A 20,392-nucleotide genomic window follows, 5' to 3' on the forward strand; every position below is an offset into this window, starting at 1 on the left:
GGCCCCAATTGTCATAACAACAACAACCTCATCATAAGGCACGCAAATTCTTTTTTTTCCCCCAACTTTTAGAATTTAAAAGGTGCAATGACAGTAAAACGTTTTATGGTTTTGATCTGTTTTGTTTGTTTGTTTGTTTGTTTTTGTTTTTTATTTTGGTTGGGGTTCAATATTGTATTCCCTGGCTCCACTGAGAAAAAGAAGGAAAACATTGCTGACACAAAATAGAGCAGTTAATCCCTGATAACCTTTAATGATAAGCAGACTGCATGTAATGGCTCGCGTCTCGGCGAGACTGCCGGCGCGGCGTCGTGTTGAGAACACGTCTTGTCGATAATGTCGCCCCCTACGTGGAAAGATGACGAGAGAGGGAACGAATGCGTCGAACCTCCAATGGCGACAGAAGGGACAGGCGTGCGGAGGGAGCGGAAAAGACGTCAACTACAGACGTCTTTCAAGAAAATATGGAGAGATGGCGGGGAAAAATATCCACGGACAAACAAAAACTGACAACATAATTGACGATGTAATGTGATGAAGTTATTCCCATTGGTACGTGAAGAAAAAAAAGAGAGAGATAACATCACATTCATCATTAATTTTTATTCGTCAGCTGAGATCAGCTATCATGTCAATATTTAGTTTATATTCTTCTCTCTGTATACACACAAGATATATAGAGAATATATATATTCTCTATATTATATACATAAGATATATAGAGAATAGATATACAGTATTATAATGTGCAGAATAAAATAGAGTCATCTTCTTTAATTTCGTAATTAATCATGTCGACCCTGAAGAAGACGTGTGTATGCGTCGAAAATTTTGTTTGAATAAATGGCACTGTTGGACTAAAATACCCTACTTCGTCATAAACATATCAGAAGATTGTATTTGCGCATTGTGGAATTATACTTCATCACGTAAACTTCATTCCGATATTTTAGTCTGGGATATATATCTTAGATTAAGCGGGATTCGATATACAAAATTAAATCAAATCACGGTTAACACTTTTTAATGTCAACATACAAAACCCACTTTTTAACTTCGACCCTGGGCTTAACACTGTGAGAAATCACGTCTGGACAAATAGTTTTAACTGCGCCCCTCAAAGCAGAACAATATCTGTATCCATATGTAGTACTATTTTGCCTATATCTCTATTTGTCTATTTATTTATTTGTCATTTATCTAAACAGCTTGATTCCGCCTTTTCCATTGTTGTAATTTACAAAAGGGCTGAGAAAAATATTATGACTAATAAAGCTCTAGTCAGTTTGTTGTTGTTGTTGCTTGAAAGAAACAAAGTGGGATCTATTTCTCGTGGGCTGGGCACAGCAACAGTGCATGGAGCTTGCCCGTTGCTGCTATGGCAAATGTGATCATTGTATATACTCGCAATTGTCGGTGGAATGGAACCCAAGTGTGATCAATTGCGACTAGCAAACGTGATCAGACGGCGCCTAATCCCAACCTTTCCGTTGATACCACAGCAGGATCTTTATGACGACACAGACAGGTATAATTCAAAATTCAAAACTCCGGTGCATTATTCGTAATACATAGTACGAACAAATCAGTAACTGGGTGGAGACGCCTGTAGTGGTAAATCAACCGCGACAATTTGCTCAACTCCGTTATTATTGTTATTATTAATATTAATTTCTTTGCTTACAGATTCGCGAGTAAACACACTCTAAAGGCTCCCTCCTTCCCCCTCCCCCCCCCCCCCCCCCCCGTCCGTCCGTCTGTGGTATTCTTAGAGAAGCGGTAGCGGATACTATGATGTTGCGAACATTTTGCAAATAAGATATTTTTGCGTGTATACTGCTAATCGACATTTCGTTTCCGTCTTCTTGTCTTTGTTTTGGTTTGTTTTGTTTTGCTTTGTTTTGTTTTTTACCTGGAATATGGGAATGCAGTTGCGTATACTTCTGGTCAAATAATAAAGTTGTTGACACAAAGTTCCTCTTACAATTATTGACTTGACGTGTAACACGGAAACAAAATCTCGCCATGCCGTCTGGGTGAAAGACAACCTTGACTTCAGCCAGAGATGCGGCAAGGAGACAATACCAAGAAATCGATAGCAAAGACGCAATAGTTCCGCGAAGGTCTTTGCGACTTCTTTCGGGGGAGGGTGTGTGCTACTATTGCCCGGCAGAATAGGCACGCGGTGTTGAAAGTGCCAGAGATTTGGGCAGTATAGCGCCGATACCAGTCGCGCGTGGTAGCACTACCAGAATACGGAGCGGGGTATCTATTCCAATCCCACGGAGCACGTCAAGCAAGGGCAGTTCTCCGTGTGCGGTGGAATCAATGCTTGCCTGGTTTCTTTTCAACACGATTTTTGTTCTCGCTCCAACTAAAAATCCGCCCACAGCACTGTGTGCAATCCACCAGAGCGGCAAACGTGCACGCCAAACTTATGAAGACTCCCTACAACATTTGGATACCACCGGGCATCATAATTTACGAGTTAGCAGCGTCGTGTAATAGTGTGGGAGCAGAAACTTTATCTCGCGTAAATTTGTATCATGACAATTCCCATTTCTTAGCGCAGTTTGGATATTCTGCCTGTGCTTCGTGTGTAAACTTTTGTCCAAGAACAGTCTGAGGTTGTGTACACAACAAACTTTCTCGTCATGATGAAAACTGGCTGTTCGTGATGAAAACTGGCTCGTTCTTCTGAAGAGATAGAGGAGGGGTATCCGGGTGCTCCGTGACGCGACAGATCCCTTACCCGTGCGGGAAAGCGGCTTAGCGGGAATTGCTCTATATTGTTTGTTTTCATCATCGCGGCCACGATCATTTTTCTGTTTTTGGCCATGCTGTATACATTTGACGTTTCCGTGGGAAGTTAACCCAGGGAGCTAGCCTTGTTCTTTCCCGGAGTTTTGTGGGAGGATGGGATGTAAACACTCAGTCCTCTCTGTCTCCGTGTGATATGCACTTGGTTCATTGAACTCTTTGGCAGCCAACCCCAGCACCAGCAGACCAGACAGCTTCAGGAAGTGATGTGAATATGATGATATGATATCGAAATGCAGCCCGTGCGGAATGGGAAAACAAAGTCGTACTGGCAGATCACAATCGACTGTCAAAGCTCTTTCTAACTAGACACAAGTTCACGAGTTTGGAGGAATATCTGGACCATGAATAGCAGTTGTGGTGCCGCTGGTGTTGGTGCGCGATGCCGCGTCTAGGTTTGACTTGAGACGACAAAATCTTTGGATCCTTTTCCATCTTTCCTACTCTCTATTTCTCGCTTTCCCCCCTCTTTCTCTATATATATATCTTCCTCGGCCTCTTCCTCTTTTACCTTACATCCCTGTGGATTTTACTTTGGAAAATAAAGAAAGCAGTGTCCGTTATCATGGCTTCCAGTCGAATTTCGAAAGGACGGAATTTAAAGAAGAGCGGTTCTAGCAGCAAACTCAAGGACTTGCCACCCCCACCTCCCGGGTCCAACAACAACGACCACAGAAAATACGATCTGTCCGACTTGGAACTACTCAAAACTGTCGGTAGGTATTTTATCATCACATCATGGATGGGGAAAGAACGGGGACACTGGCACAGCGGTGTCCCTCGCTTGACCCAGATTTGTGGAAATATGTTATTTCGACTGCAGTTCTTGCTTTCCAAGGCTGGATTCCGAAGACTCGTCTGTGTGGTATGCCCCAAGCCAAGCTGGCTGAACCATATTTTGTGCGCGTGTATGCCATGCCTGCGTTGAGACTGTCTTGTATGATACCATGGCATTGGTGTTGGTGCTAGCAGGGAGATGTAGTACACTAGTAATAGAGCTAAGAGAATGATCTTTCAGCATGTTCAGTGCTCAAATGTATGCATTTTCTGTTTGTTTCCGTGAATACTTTTTTTATGTTTTTTTTTTCTTTTGTGTCAAATTGAGTATAGCACTATACAATCTATGTGAATTGTGGATTCATTGCATGGCTTACCACAAAAGTTAAATTGGATGTAAATATGCTCATATACTCACACTGTATACCTCTTGTAACACATTTATTTACATTTTCAAAACTTATGTGGTATATGTCTGTTGCACTGTATGATTGGTCTCAATTCCCTTTGTGCATTCAACTAAAACTCTGTACAACAGGATTATTCAAAAGGAATTTAATTACCATACTTCTCAATCTATTTACATACAAATCATTAATCCTGATTCACATTAATATATCATAACTTATTACAGGTACAAAATTGTCATTATAATTATTCAAACTAAATAGATTGTTTCATGGTATAGAAGGCAGATGTGCAGGGAAAATGCGGCAAAAGTTTGCAGCAGACTTGAAACTTACTGATCAAAGGGCAAATCCAGTCCAAACAAGTTGGTCTGATATAAAAAGAGTAAAATCTTACAAGTTCAATGGTAAAAATTTGAAATCTGATGAAAAATAAGGAAGTTATGACATTCTGAAGTTTTGCTAATTTCTGCAAAACAGTTCTCGTACAGTGGATATGAATATGCAAATGAGTGAGCTAACCATATCATAACCTCACAATTTTCCATTAAAGGGAAGGTAAACCCAAAGAGCAATGTGGATTGAGTGAAAGCAGCAACATTAGTAGAACACATCAGTGAAAGTTTGAGGAAAATCGAACAATCGATGCAAAAGTTATGAATTTTTAAAGTTTTGGTGTTGGAACCGCTGGATGAGGAGACTACTAGAGGATATGACGTATGAGTGGACAACAATACAAAGAAAATATAAAGGAAATTCAACAAAAATTCACTTTTCTAGAATTATGAAAGAGCAATGGACCAACCTCTTTCAGAAAGCAGAGGGAATAATTGCTACCCTTTACATTTGTCAATATCAAGTTGATGGAATTTGTAATTTTCGTGAAAAATGGATTTTTGTAGAATTTTCTTTATGTTTTCTTGGTATTGTTGTCCACTCATACGTCATAACCTCTAGTAGTCTCCTCATCCAGCGGTTCCATCACCAAAACTTTAAAAATTCATAACTTTTGCATCGATTGTCCGATTTTCTTCAAACTTTCACTGATGTGTTCTACTAATGTTGCTGCTTTCACTCAATCCACATTGCTTTTGGGGTTTATCTTCCCTTTAATCGTGTACAAAAAATGATGAAAATTCAATATTTCTGTCATTGAAGTTTAAAACATGATGTTTTTCCTGGTTGAATAACTTCAGAATAGTAATTAGTTAGATATACCAGGATTTGAGCCTCGGGCATACTTGCATTTGAATGAAAAACTGGAATTTTCAAAATTTTATGTTCAAACTATATATGGCAAGTTGTGAGGGTATGACATGCTTACTTTGCCATTTGCATATGCATATTTACTGTTCAAGAACTGTTTCCTTAAAAATTAGTGAAAATTCAAAATGTCCTAACTTCCTTATTTTTCACCCGATTTCGTCGAAATTGTACAGTTGAACTCATAGTATTTTACTCTTTCTTATCAGACTAACTTTTATTTTGACTGGATTTCCCCTTTAAGTATTGCTGTCATCGCATGCACAGAATGACTGATTCATATGATCGAGGGGGAATTCTCATTGACCGAGCTACAATGGTTTGATGAGCTGAAGGCCCTATTAGTGCAATAGACCAAAAGTCTGATTGACTAAGTTATTTTACAAATCATAGTAAAAGACTAATCTTGTGTGTCTATAGCCGCTAATAGCTACACACGGTACACAAATCAGATGAGATCATTAAAAAAAAATATGATGCAGATAATAAAAGCATCATTCGGAATGCTTGCCTGGCCATTCCACATGAGCCCATACCCCCTTACACTCCCACACCACACACCTGCTTTAACCCTTTGAGTGCCCTCACACTTTGTTGAACTTGGCCATGCTTTTTTCATCAGCTTTCGGTAAGCTCTCCAAACTTGACCTAGTTTCAGATTATAGAGCCCACTTGGGCGTAGCAATAGTGTCACAATGGTGATGTAATAAGGATTAGGGGGGATTTGGGGGTTAGGTAATTTTTTCATTGACAATTCAGTCCTTCAAGTGGAAGGCTATGGTGATGTAATGGGGATTATTGGGGGGGGGGGGGGCTAGGGGGTTAGGTAATTTTGTCATTGACAATAAGTTTCCAAACAATTCTTGTGCCACTTGACTGGAGAAAGCACTCCAGCATGCCTGCCAATCTGCATAGAAAGGCACAGTATTGGATGAGGTGAGAATTCAGCTTTTAACTGGTTTTGTTTTGTTTGTTTTTTTGCAAGATACTTTGAAACCACTTTCTAAAATGTTAAAGAGCATACAATTCTAAGAGGAATTCAAAATTCATCTGATGAAAATAAGTTTTGAAATGGCAGAGATGTCCAAAAACAAAGTAAAACAGAATAATCATAATAAAAGTGGTTCCCACCTTTTATTAGAACTGCCTTGTTTTGAATATCTCAGCCATTTCAAAACCAATTTGCATCAAATAAACTTTGAATTCCTCTTAGAATTATGTGCTCTTTCATATTTCATAAGTGTCTCGTGTTATCTAAAAAATCATCATAAAAAAAACATTGGCAACCTGAAGCCCCATCTCAGCCACAACTGCACCATTAATTTAAAGTGGCTCAATCATGAAATGATTATGATTCTTATCTCTCAAAAGAGTGAGTGGTGATTTTAGAATACACACACATATTATATTATCTGAAGGAAGACTTTGAAATGACATTGTGAGTGCAGATCAAAGGATGCACTTTGTGCCAAAGTTTGACTTGCATTAATTCATCCCCATTCATCCCTTGTGATTGGCTGAAAAGCCAATTTACTGTGCATTATTTAGATTATATTGCGCTTGTCAATCACAGCGAGAGGATGCATTATTATACCTCAACTGTCTTGATATATGAAATTTCAATTTTTCATTATTTTCTCATGTTGATTTGTATATTTTATCATGAACTGTCAGTGTTTTGAAGAAGAATATTTGTAATGAATATGAAATATTTGCATGCAAGACACAGAGGGTACATGTATCTCCTATATTTTGTAAATTAATTTTTCAACATCAAACATTTGGTTTGCTGGAGCAGCAAAGGCTTTCTAAGATACTTATAGAATTTAATAACAAAAATTGTAAAGTAGAATCTTCAAAATAGATTTTCTGTGACAGAATATTTTAATGATGAACATGCATTCCATCTATGGGATAAGTCTTTATTTCAAGACCTCTGAGAAGTAATTGCTAGGTTTTATCATTTGCCATCATCTAAATTTAGAGATTTCTTTAGAATTATTTGCTCTGTCAACTTGTGTGAGTGTTTTGTGTGGTACTACCAGACATAACACTCACATGGTACATATGTATGTTGTCTGAAATCTGTCACTGGCTATAAAGGTTGCAGTACTTTAAACTATCATAATTCCATAACTTTCTTGTTTTTACCTGATTTTCATTTTGCTGTTTGTTTGACTTCACCACAGGTATCATCAATTTCAACTTGGTATAGAGTCTCCACTTTGAAATACATTGTATATGCATTTTGTTTTTCCTTTGCAGCGTGAATATGATTTTTTTTTTTAATAAATCCTGAAAGAATGACACAAGAGATATTTTTTGGAAGGTTGCCCTGTCTTGCAAAACACTAAGATCTTCTAACTTTGACTGAGCTGAGTTTCTGTTACACCAATACACTTTTGTGTAATTATCAAATTGCCTATTTTCTTCTATTTCCTCTTATTCTACCATTTCTTAAAGGCATAATATGAAACAAAACCCAGCTTTAGTGCTTCAAAATAGTTCTAAAATGTGAGTTAGGAATAGAAACAACCAATGCAAACATTTGAATCAGTACATACATGTATAATTAATATTAAGTATTGTTAAAAATTAAAAAATGTGAACAATAGTTATAATGAAAATGTTTCTAGAATAAACTGTCTACAGTTATGGTTTATTCAGAAAAATAGTGATATCTCCTTCATATATTATAGGCTTTATTGCAAAATTTTTGCATGGTAGGATGTTTTGTGATACAACTGACCTACACAATTGTATGCATCAGATGTGATTTCTCGAACATTTTTTACATCACTGCTCCCAAAGGTAAACTGTACCTTTAATACATTGCTATCTTGGCAAGTGGAAGAAATATCTCATTAATGTATATGTCCTGTCTGGATAACAACTTAGTTTTACTTCAACTCTTTGTTCACCACCTCCCCCCCCCCCCCCCCCAAAAAAAAAAAAAAAAAAAAAAATGTATAGGCACAGGGACATTTGGTCGAGTGTTGTTGACACGGGACAAGCGAACCAAGGATTACATGGCGTTAAAGGTACTCACAATAGCCGACATCATCAAGCTAAAACAGGAGGACCACGTACGAGATGAGAAAGCCATACTCAGCATCATCAACCACCCTTTCATCATCAAGTTGTAAGTATCACTGAGCATTGGTTGAAATTTTATTGGTTCAAATTTTGTTAATTTTTGATTTCAGAATTGAAAATCATGTGGAGGAATGTTTCACTGACGCTGGACCTGGGACCCCTCGTGAAAAGTAAAAGGAGAACAAATCAAAAAGATACAGAAACCCACACATAGATGGTGTCAATATTCGTCACAAGAATCGTACGCCAAAAAAAAAAAAAGCTTAACAACAACAACAACATTTAGAAGACTTAACATCTTCAAACAATCTTTGCCGATTGAGTTGATAACTCTTTATTTATTTAATCATTATTTATTTATTTATTTATCTATTGATTGATTGATTTATTTATTTATTTAAAATATGGCTAGAAACATCTTCACTACAAACACAAGACAGTGATTTGCTGATTAATGATATCTTGGCACAAACCGGAGCCTGTTTTTGGTGCTGGTGATGCTTCGCACCTGTAGTACTGAGTCAACTCTGATGGATGTTTTCTGTTTGTGTTATTTCCGCAGGATTAAGTGGGCACTTGTCACCAGGAGGCTAAGCCTCTTTACCCTCTTACATGTCTTTTCTCAAGTATCCATTCAAGAGATGGACAAACACTGGAACTTGCTCTGGAGTCCACACCATCACAATTTTTTAAAGAGAGTGAGAGAGAGGAGGAACTCTTTTCCCTTCCATTGATAAATAATACAGAGTGGGTCCCATTAGTAGGTTTAGAAGATTATGCTTTTTACAGTTTTTTTTTTTTGTTTGTTTAATGTTTTCCAGGTCATTTTTAAGCCCACAGTCTTCTGAAACACATTTTGATTATGATTACTTCATGCAGAAAAAGTAGTGAAACACTTTATGAAAGCTTGAGGAAAGTTGGTCAGCCCCTTCAAAATTTGAGAACTTTTCAGGATGTGATGTGTTACCTGCCTCTCTTGACAGGACCTCCACAAACATGTTTTGATGTTAGAATCTAGTCTGATTCTCCTCAAACGTGAACTCACTTATTTCATCAATCTTTTCTGCACGCTGAATCGGCACTATATTTAACTTCCCCTCAAGCCTCTTATAAGTAATGAGAAATGCATACCATGTCAGTATGTGACATCATTTTTTGTTGAATCACTAATATTAGCATTCTTAAAATGATTAAAAAAATATGATTTTTGTCATCATCATCATTTGTTACTTAACTCAGGGATGTGAGAGTTCAGATTTAAAACTTTGTTACTCTGCCCAAAACCCACTTTTCAGGCCTTTTTACAGTTAAAAAAACAAAATTTAAATGTACAAATTTTAATGCACTTCTGTCTTTTCTTCATTGGTTTCAAATTTTTTTCAGACTTTTTTTTTTTGCAAATACTCTCACAACCCTGTTGAATGCTGTGCTGTTTTGTCTTCCATTACATTATTTAAGCATTACTTGCTTACTTTAAAGTTAGGTTTGATCACTGGAAATAGATAATTTGAATTATATAGAGAGTAGATTTGATCATCTGCAAGGCTTTACAGAGTTCAGTTTCGTCTTAATTGCATTTAAATGTTAGAAAGATCCTAATTACATGGTAGCAACAGTCCAGTAAATCTGTGCTTTGAACCACTGCACTGTATTATAGTATCAGCAATGTAGTTGTAGTTGACCTGATTTAAATTTTAGTTGGGCTTGGGGCAGAGTTTAAGTAAACCTTGGACAAGCAAAGGGTTAACAAACAGTGTTTTGTACTTGATTTTAAATGTAGGTCCTTTCTAGGCAATGGGGCACTCTTTAAAGAACTTCTTCTTTTTCTTCTTCTTTATTTCCTTCATGCCAGCCCAAATTCCACCAAAGCTTTACTCGTAGATGACATTTACTTGCAGACACATTGAGTGTTAAAGAAAATGAAAGCATGTCCAGCCTTCCCGCCGTTTGCTTTTGTCGAATTTGACAGCTTATGGGATGTCTCTGTGCTACTTCGTTGTGAAAAGGGTTGCTTTTTACCAGGCAAATATGACTGGAACAGCATGAATTGATAAATTACCTCTTGGGCTGGCTTTTCTGGAGGCAATGTGCCCACGTTTGTTCAGGACTCATACAATCAACAGCAAATAATGAAGCAAGACCTCTTTGAAGGGGTAAATGGAAATCTATCAGTGGTTTCGGTCACCATCATCATGTCTGGTTGTGGTTATTATTATTTTGTTCTTTCTTCCATCCTTTCCAGTGGAATTAATGGATTTATTTTTCTTTGATAAGTCTTAAATTGAGGTGGGTTGTGTATCATTAACCAATTATGGAATCCCAGGGGGTATATTACCATGAATATAGGTCCACACATAATATGCCCTCTACAGGGACAAAGTTTGTTGGGCAAGGACAGTAGGAAAAAGGACACTCCCTATCCAAATCAAAGGACAGTCACTGCTTGTGACTATTAGCAATGCAGGTCATTTTGGAAGGAATAATGATTTCATTTTAGTCTGTCATGAAGTAGAATACAGAGATTGCCACAAAACATACACAAAAAGGTCCAGAGTTTGTTGAAAGCTAGGTCTCTATCTGGGGATCGAACAATTCATTGATTTTTCTGAAGGTATGTAAATTGTATAGGTCACTCTATATAGATGATCTATATTAGCACAGAGATTGCCGTGGCTTAGGCCTTTTTTTTTTTTTTGTTAGTCTGCTGCAAACTAATCCAAATGCACTGTTGTAATGGTTTATGTAGTTCCTTCTGCTGTTTTGTCTACATGTTTGATCACAATGAGTATTCAACTTTGATTTGTAAATTATTCAGTTTTGTCACCTGAAGCCCGTTGAGGACGGGGCTGATATTGCTACAACACGCATTTCCTATAGACGCTTAATGTATGCCCGAGTATACTCGGGACTCATCTTCAATGGGTTCAGTTTCTTCCACTTCTTGTTTTTACTCAGATTTTGACATTTTACATTCAATGCCAGAGTTTCTAAACTTTTTCTTTTGATGGGATTCGATAATATACTGGAGCAAAATATTGCTCAATACAAATACGCCTACTGCTTAATATCGTGTTTTTTTTTTTTTTTGTCTAAAACTGACATCCTCTGCCAATCTCATGATGATGTTTGACTTGACCCTGTCCCAGTTCCGTTAGTTTGTTCTGTAACTGTTTTGAAAACTTGGTCCTGTTTGCATTCTGACTGAAAAGCCATTACGTCTGAGGAGTAGACAGATATCAAATACTTGCCCAGGACAAACATCAGAGTCTGTCTCATCTATTTAAACAAGGTGCGATGAGTGAAGACTGTGAAGTACAAGATTCTCGGAAAAAAGAAGAAGAAGAGGCAAATGTTTTATAAATATTTTGAAACACAAGCACCCTGAATACTTTTAGTGGTACATGACTCATGGAGTTTTCATGGTGATGACTTAAGGGCTTTTTACACTTGTAAATTTTTGCTTAGCCCCGGACTATCGGTGGGGCTAAGGGGGGGCCTTAGCCCCACCGTTGGTACGGGACTATCCTTAGCCCACTTTCTGTTTACACTCGTTTTTGCCAAAGTGGGCTAGCCCCACCGATAGTACGGTACTATCTGGCCCTGCAAAATAGCAGGGGTTAGCACCGCAATTGCGGTGCTAGCACCGCAATTGCGGTGCCAAGCAAGTGAGTGTAAACAGAACGAAAAAATAATCCTGGGCTAAGCAACGGAGACGAAGTCCGACCCTCACTGACCAATCAGAAACGAGGTAATCAAGCGCTGCCGGTGCGTGCGTGAACGTGTACAGTACACAGCGTAATTATGAATATTCATGTGGTTTGGAAAGTCCGGGGCTAAGAAATACGAGTGTAAAAAGGTCAGTTTTCTCCTTAGCCCCGGACAAGAGATAGTACGGGACTAATTGGCGAGTGTAAAAAGATGAAAAAATTGGTACGGGACTAACGATAGTCCTGGGTCAGAGAAAGTCCGGGGTTAAGAAACACAAGTGTAAAAAGCCCTTTAAAGTCCTTACAAGTAGTTTTTTACTCGCAGGCCATTTTTGGCCAATTGAACTTGCAATGCAAGTTGGAAAGGATGGTTGGTTTGTTCAATGTGATAGAATTACATGAGCAAAAGTGCTTGTGTAGTCACATAGTATTTCTTTGCAGTATGCTTTACTTTGAGTCTGATCGATTAGACAGTTAATGTTCATCTTCATCATTCAGACTTGGCTGTAGGAGTTTTTTTTTTTTTCAACTTTGTCAGAAGATGTAGTAATGGGGGGGGGAATACAGTACTGCTGTTTCTTGAACATGATTGGATGCAAGTACATCACCAAATTACAAAGAGGGTATATCGATGCATTTTAAAAGGTCTTGCACAATATGCATACAATTTCTGTAGCTAAAGGCACCATGTGCCATTCTGTTGAAATGCATAGGCCTATGTGACAGAAAATTGTTTGATGTACAGCTGTATGTCATGCTTTGAAGATGAAGAAGTAGGCCTTCTGTTACTGTTAGGCTCAGAGAACTTTGTTGAATTTGTTTGTTTAATTGTATGTTACATCATGGAGTCTAATGTCACCAATGAAATATTCTGTATTTATCATTAGTTACCACAATATACTGAGTTTTTTTGGCTATATTTGATCAGAATAATATGGAGTTGTGAATTATATACACTGTATTGTAATTTTATTCCAGTGTCTAACCTGAATGACCACTGCACAAATGTGCCTCTACTCTCTCCCTGATATATTTATAATATATTTGTTATGTTCATTGTCTACCGGTAAGAGATCAGTCTTTCTGCACCCCGGCCACTTTACCCCGCCCTTTGATGTCGCCTCCAATCAAGCACCCCATCAGACATGCATACAGCTCTATATACCAGCATCCCTCAGAACAACTGGTCCTCTCCTGAGCATTTCCCTCCCAGCTCCCCTGTTCTCATCCTGCTCCGCCCACCCCTCCCCTAGTTTTCACTCCCCCTATTCCCCTTTGTGGGTCGATCAGTTCGACACTGATTTTCCCCTGCCCTGAACTCTGGAGGTCGTGCCCTCTCCCAACAAAGAAATCCCAGGCCCCTTACATTCCTGTAGGAAATCTGTAGCTATATTATGGCAAATGATGCCTCATGTGTTTGTGCTGCAGGAGCAGGACCAGATTGTGTTTCCGGGGTAATGGGGGAATTCTGAAGGGGCGTAACCCTGATATTTTGGTTTGAAAACCTGTCAGAAAAAAACATGAACCAGCTTTTGAGAGGAGATATTTATACCCCTTTCATAAACTCATCCTCCTATTATCCGCATAAGAATAATGCGGACAATTCAATAAAAAATGCGTTCACAAACTCTGAAAATAATCCGCATTATTTTTACGACGCCCGTCCTGAAAAAAGGCGGATAATCGTCATGGTGACTGCACACGTCCCTCCTGCGGGAAAGACAGGTGACGTTTGATCGCACCCCGGCAATTATCCGCATTATTTGGGTTTGCGTTCATAAACTCCAAATCTGGTCCCGATGCTGCTATTATGCGGATAATAGAAGGGTCGAAATAAAGCGCATTATTCTTTCCCCGCTCCGATTTTACGACCAAATGTTGCGGATATTATCCGCATTATTGAGTTTATGAAAGGGGTATTAGTTGCAAGTGCAACATAATGGTATCTATTCTAAATAAAAGCCCACAGGCTTGTGTGGTAATGGATGAGCCATGCATAGATTGAAGGTGTAAGTTAATTCAGCCAAGGCAAAGTACATTTGATTTTCTGAAGATTATTTGTGTACCAAACATGCAGTTACCTAAATGAGTTGATATGATGTGAGACTAGACATTATGGATGTTCCACACTGCAGAAAAAAAAATAATAGGCCCTAATAAATTCCTGTGGTTGTTGTAGAAGATCATTTGTCTTTCTGCAAGTTTGTTTATAGTAGCTGATTAAAATGTAATGTCAACCTTATGATTTATGAGTCTGACCAGAAACAGTGAATGATACAACTCCAAGGAATTGCTGTGACATGCGTAAGAGCTGTGTAACTTGAATGAAGAGTGTTGAGTAATAATTTTGATATATATTCAATATCAGAAAATGTTGAATTCTTCATTTCAAACCTGGTGCTTATGTGAATATGTTTGGATGGAAATTACTACCATGGGTATTCCCTTTCACTTCTAGATGAGTATCGTGTGTATAACAGCGAATGATGCTTATTGGTCATTTAGGCCTACAGTTTCCATCATTGAAGACATTTAGGCCTGTTGTACAGATTGAAATCCCTACTCATAGAATTATAAGTTATGTTCTGAAATGTGTGAAGTCCACAACAGAATATGGAAATTTTCTTGGAATTTTCCTGCCATCATCTTTTACCTGTTAAAAAAAGAATTGCTGCTGCACTTTAATGTTAGCATTTATTTGTTACTTTATACAAAGTGACTATGAGTCAAGCATTTGGTGTGATGTATGTCTGTATTAGTATTTTGGTAGAAGTTAGAAGCCAGTTTGAGTTACTAGTGAATATATAACTTTGGAATCTTCTTGAAGTTTTTATTGTGATGCTCGTTAAAACTTGTCATGCACACTAATAAGTGAGTAACATACTTCCGTGTAGCTGACAGTGCCTTCATAATGGATAGATAAGAACCGTGGTGAATGTCTAGTAAGAAATGATGTATTGATAGTAAAATCAAAGGACTTAAAGTGGCAAGCAAAGAGCTGTTTGCCTTCAGGTTCTGTGATGGAATATAATATATCATGCAAGAGCATGATTGAGGGTTATCATGTATTTGGTATCATCTGACAGGAGGCCTTGCCCATCGCCTCCCTCCCCCGCCAGGAAGGAAATTGTCCTCCTGTTGCTAGGGGTAGCAGGAGGTAGGGGTTATGACCCTGGAATGGACTGGTCCAGGGAGGCAGAAATGCACCATAGTGTGAAGGCCAGATCCTGCATCATCTTAAAGGGGCACTGTGTGATCGGCAGATGTCTTGTGTTTGATTGTCAAAAGTGTACTTCTAACAATAAAAGCTGAATAGATTACACAAAAAGATGATGTCAAGATAATAATCCTCCTCCTCCTCGCTGGGACTTTACCCCTTGTAGTCATGAAGCAAGTTGAATCGGGGGGGGGGGGGGGGAGTGGGAGGGGCAAGATTTGGAGGGGAGAGTGACTCTAGACCTCATCAGATCAATTTCTAGGCGAACATCTTAAAAACATTTCTCCCCATCAATTTGCTTAATTAAGAAAGTAGAAGGCAAGTGTGGTAGAAAAAAATAAAATGACATAGGCCTAAATTTTGACTTTGGGCAAGCTGAGTGGCCATACTGTATGTGTAAAATTGTAAAAACTTGCTGTTTTATCTGTTTTTTGTTTTTTTTTACATCTTTCTAATGAAGATGTATTGAGGGACAGTGTAATAAGTGAGGCCAACAAGTGAATGTGACTTTAAACTTTTAAGGAGGAGGGAAGAGGGGTGATGGCAGGACAAAAGTTTAGCTGACCCTGAATTGAAGGGCACAGCCATATGTTTTCCCTGCTAATGAGGGTGCAACATTTTGCTTGGCATTTATTGGGGACTGGTGGGATGACATGGAAGAGGGTATGGTGTCATCTATCCTGGCTTTCTCCTACCAAGGGTTTGATGGGGAGGACCAGGGAGGTGTTGCAGATGATGGAGAGGCAACTCTCTGTATTCCATACAAACCCATGATTGGGTTCTATAAAAGCAATTCAATGGGATATCCAAAATTCCTCTTCACTTTTAAATGAAGAGAGAGTTTAACATTTCATTGAATTACAAGTTGTATTTCAATGCAAATTTTGAATGAAATACTAGAATTTATTCAGAAGAGTGTGGAAAGAATTTAAAGTCATCATTAGGCCTATGTATTTCCGTTCTTAAAAAAATACAAATCAAAATGAAATGAAAATAATGTTCTCTTAAAATGGTATAAACATACATGTACATGTATGTACATTTACAGTATTATTACAGTTATATGATATACAGAACATACATACATATACAGTTTACAAACATATTAAAATATATGTATAATATGTTACATCCTGATGTAGTAACGAGCTATTCTATTAACCTCAACAGGCTATTCTATCAACCTCCAAAACACTTTACATTAATTGGAATGAGTTGATGCCACGCTGAGCAAATCTCACATAAAGCTTTTCAGTTTGTCAAGAAGGACTATTTTCAGAAAGGCATGCATTGGTAAAATGGTTTAATACAAGAAATCAGATAGAGAAACTCACAGTAGAGGATTATTTCTAACCCTTTTTTTTATGCCTCCGCCACGAAGTGGTGCCGGAGGCATTATGTTTTCGGGTTGTCCGTCCGTCCGTCCGTCCATCCGTCCGTCCTTCCGTCCGTGCGTCCTTCCGTCCCTCCGTAATGAATTTTCTGGACAAGGTAACTATCGAAACCTGTTGAGGTATCCTAATGAAACTTGGCATGTATGTGTATTAGGGGGTGAAGTTATGCCTATCAACTTTTGGGTGCACATGCTCAAGGTCAAAGGTCAAAAGGTCAAGGTCAAATACATACAATTTCACTATTTCCACCATATCTATTGAATGCCTGAAGATATTTTCTTGAAACTTAGTGTATACATGTATTACCCAATCAAGATTCTCTGGTGAAAGTTTGGGTCATGAGGTCATGTATGCGTGTGTAACCTATCACTAGAAATTCTCTGGAAAGTTTTTTTTTTCCTCTTTTCGCCTCAAAGGTCAAAAGGTCAAAGATCAAGTGAAAGTGCTGAACTAACTTTTTCCTCCATATCTCGGAAGTGGCTCAAGTTACCTTGAAACTTAGTACATATTATGCATGTTCTACCTGAAAGTAATTATCTTATGAATTTTAGGGTCAAGGGCCAGATGAAAATGGTAACAATTTACTATTCAATTCAGAAATTGCACTTTTTCTCCACACCTGTACCTTGAAAATTACTCAATGCCTAAATGTATGAATGGGTCAAAGTCAAGTTAAAGTCCGTAAATCCCTAGATACATGCTGTCTTATTCATCCAATTAAACCTACATCAAGGAAGGTGAACATTCAACCCATTTGTGACAAACTTGTCATTCCAATATTTTGCCAATTTTGTGAAAATGTAATCACACAGTGTCCACATGTACTATCTAGACCTTTGTCCGTTTGTGACCAAACTTGGATGGAAGATGTCCCTTGGGGAAGTGAAGGTCGTCACAAGGTCAAAGGTCATAGACAGGGGTCAACAAACTTTTAGGGCCCAATGTTTTGTTTTTAGGGCACGTTTTGATTGTGGCTCATAACTTTTGATCCCTATGTCTGTTTGTGACCAAACTTGGACGGTAGATGTCCCTTGGGGAGTTAAAGGTCATCACAAGGTCAAAGGTCATAAGCAGGTCAATTAACTTCTGGGAGTTATAAAAAATATTAATTCCTTGTACGCGAATGGGCGAGACACAATTTGGCACTTGCCTTGTTTTCTCCCTATGGTGACTCTGAATATAGGTGTTGAGAGCATGAACCTACATGTAGACATTGCAAAGTGGATGACTGTTCATATTCATTCTCTTCAGATAAGGGACATACCTCCTGTCTGAAATATTGGGGGTGGGGGTGGGAGGGGCATGTGCAAGGATGTATGGGAGTAGCCATACAAATATTTTTTTTTATTCATTTCAGACCCGAAAAGCAGAATCCCGAGCATGAACTAGATTTAGTCATGTTGATAATGATTTCTGTCAGACACTACGTTATGAAATTGTGTAAGATTCACTTTGTAAAAAAAGATGCCACTAATACACCGTGAAGCAATTGCTGCAGTCAGACCTCTTTTATAGAAAGCACATTTTCTTTGGCATAAGATATTTTAGGCAGCACGCCATGCATGGCTTGACAAATGTAGTCCCTCAGCTTCATGTTGACATGTTCCAGACATGAATAACAACATCATGTATGCTCTGCAGTCAAGGTCAAATCCGAATGTCTCTTGCTTCGTTCCCACCCATTCAGGAGAGCTAAGTTGATGGTGAGACGTACAACCTCTTTCCGTGTGTGCGTGTGTACATACAACATTGTCCATATTGTTCGTTTGGGTAGGTATTGTATGGATTGAATCTCTGCCAATTTTGTTTCAAATTGGAGGAAGTTTGCCCCGACATAATATATACCTTGTGTGTGCTATATGTACATGTAACTGCCTGATGTCTGGTTCCCGGCAGCTTTGGGGTACAATAAAGCGAGGGTCAAGCTGCTTGGGAATGACATGATAGCCGGGAGTAGGGAAATCAATATCTTAACCTCCTCCGCTGAAAGGAAGATTTCACTTCTAGGTCACTGATGCAGTGTCAGCGTATTACACAATGGTTGCTTTGCTTGTAATTTGCATATTATTAGCTACCCTTTTCTTGAGGTCTAGGCTTACATGTATAGACAGTCAATACAAAGTGGTAGACCATGAAATTTCAGGGATCAATTTATGACCTAACATTTTCTAGCAGATCTTAGTCAATCCTACAAATTATTACACTGTGCATATTACTCAGAGAAAAAAAAAAACTACCAGGTTGACATAAGGGGGAAAATCAACAGAGTAGGCCCTACTTTGTAAAACAGCATCCAAGTATATATTTATTCAGAAAAGTAATTAGAACATTGTCAGTAGGTAAGCCATACACTTGTATTCTGTGCACTGTGAAGAGATTGATTGTAGGCCTGAATGTCTTAGGGATATGATCTAACAACTTATAAAAGTGTTGCCTTCTTTGTTATGGTGTAGAAATATTTTCTGGTTTATACCCTGAATGAACCTTGTTTGCATTCAAACAGACATTATAAGAGAAAATGCTTCCCTCATAAATTAGAAAATAATTTATTTGAAGTTTTAGTGTTCCAAACAGAGGCAGATCTGACAACTGTAGTCAAGCATCAAAAAGCTATTCTTGGCTGTGTATATGATCCGCAGATAGTCTATTGTTGTGATAATTATGATAATGATATATGGGAAATTGTGCAAGTTTTTGTTTCATTTATCTCACAGAGTGAACATTGTTATTCATCTGCTGATTGGGTTTGTTGGTTTCAGCATGGAGCTACTAACTGTTAGTAGCTCCATGGTTTCAGTTTGGACAAGCTATGTGTTCAATCTTCCCACAAACAAGACAGCTAGGGTAGTGGTCATGCTCAGAAGGAAACACCCACATGGAGGCTGTGATACTGTAGGTGCAATTATGTACCTCAGTTTGGTTTTGAGGTCAATGCCCTCAACACAAGAAACATGATCAAACCCATTCAGGTGCAGGGGTGACTGAAAACATGCGGGAGCATGGATGACAATTTTGGCAAGATCCATGTTGGACTCCTGAGCATTTTTAGTCTCCTAGTTTTTAATAATGAGAGCCTAAAAAGTAAGGAGGAGACTGAGGATCAACTCTGTTTTTTTTTTTATTTGCTTTCACTTTTATTGATTCTCTTCCAGGATCAAATGCAGAAAGCTCATTGATTTGGATCCATTCCCCCAACCCCTTCAAGTGTCCAATCTCCTCCAGGAATGTTATGGTTGGCAAATCTCTAATAATTGTGCTTGCTTGTCCATCACTTTCTTGCTTCATGTATTACCTGCCCACCCCACCTTTCTCCTTCCAATTTGCATCACCTGGTCTGCTGTATAGGGTACAAGTAATAGTCTATATCCTCAGAACATTGCGGGGGGGGGGGGGGGGGGGGGAGGTAGCTATGTATCTGATACCATATTCTGTCCAATGTGATACCGGTACTTCATTTTTTTCTCACATTATGAACTGTTGTAGTGCCTAGTCAAGTCCCAAAATTTTCAGAGAAATTATCCACAACAACACCACCACCAACAGCAACAACAAACACACATCTGAGATACAATTTATGTTTTACAACTTTGTTGGTTTGTATGTTGTATTTTTGCCATATAAATCTCACTTGTCAACTTTCAAATGTTTGACCATATGGCGGTTTCAAATTGTGCATGCTAGGATTAATCCTCTACCTGTAACTAGGGGATT

The 20,392-nt window shown here is 38.4% G+C and overlaps 1 protein-coding gene across 1 annotated transcript in view; it reads left to right on the forward strand.

Moving 5' to 3' along the window:
• Nucleotides 1–3,385: 3,385 nt before the first annotated feature.
• Nucleotides 3,386–20,392, forward strand: part of LOC140244619 (cAMP-dependent protein kinase catalytic subunit PRKX-like) — a 74,916-nt gene continuing 57,909 nt past the window's right edge. The window contains exons 1-2 of the mRNA XM_072324239.1: nucleotides 3,386–3,536; nucleotides 8,241–8,409. Coding sequence (XP_072180340.1) covers nucleotides 3,386–3,536; nucleotides 8,241–8,409 — 320 coding nt within the window. The remainder of the gene's footprint in view (nucleotides 3,537–8,240; nucleotides 8,410–20,392) is intronic.

The sequence above is a fragment of the Diadema setosum genome, chromosome 21 (genome assembly GCF_964275005.1).
Source record: "Diadema setosum chromosome 21, eeDiaSeto1, whole genome shotgun sequence".
Taxonomy (NCBI): Eukaryota; Metazoa; Echinodermata; class Echinoidea; order Diadematoida; family Diadematidae; genus Diadema; species Diadema setosum.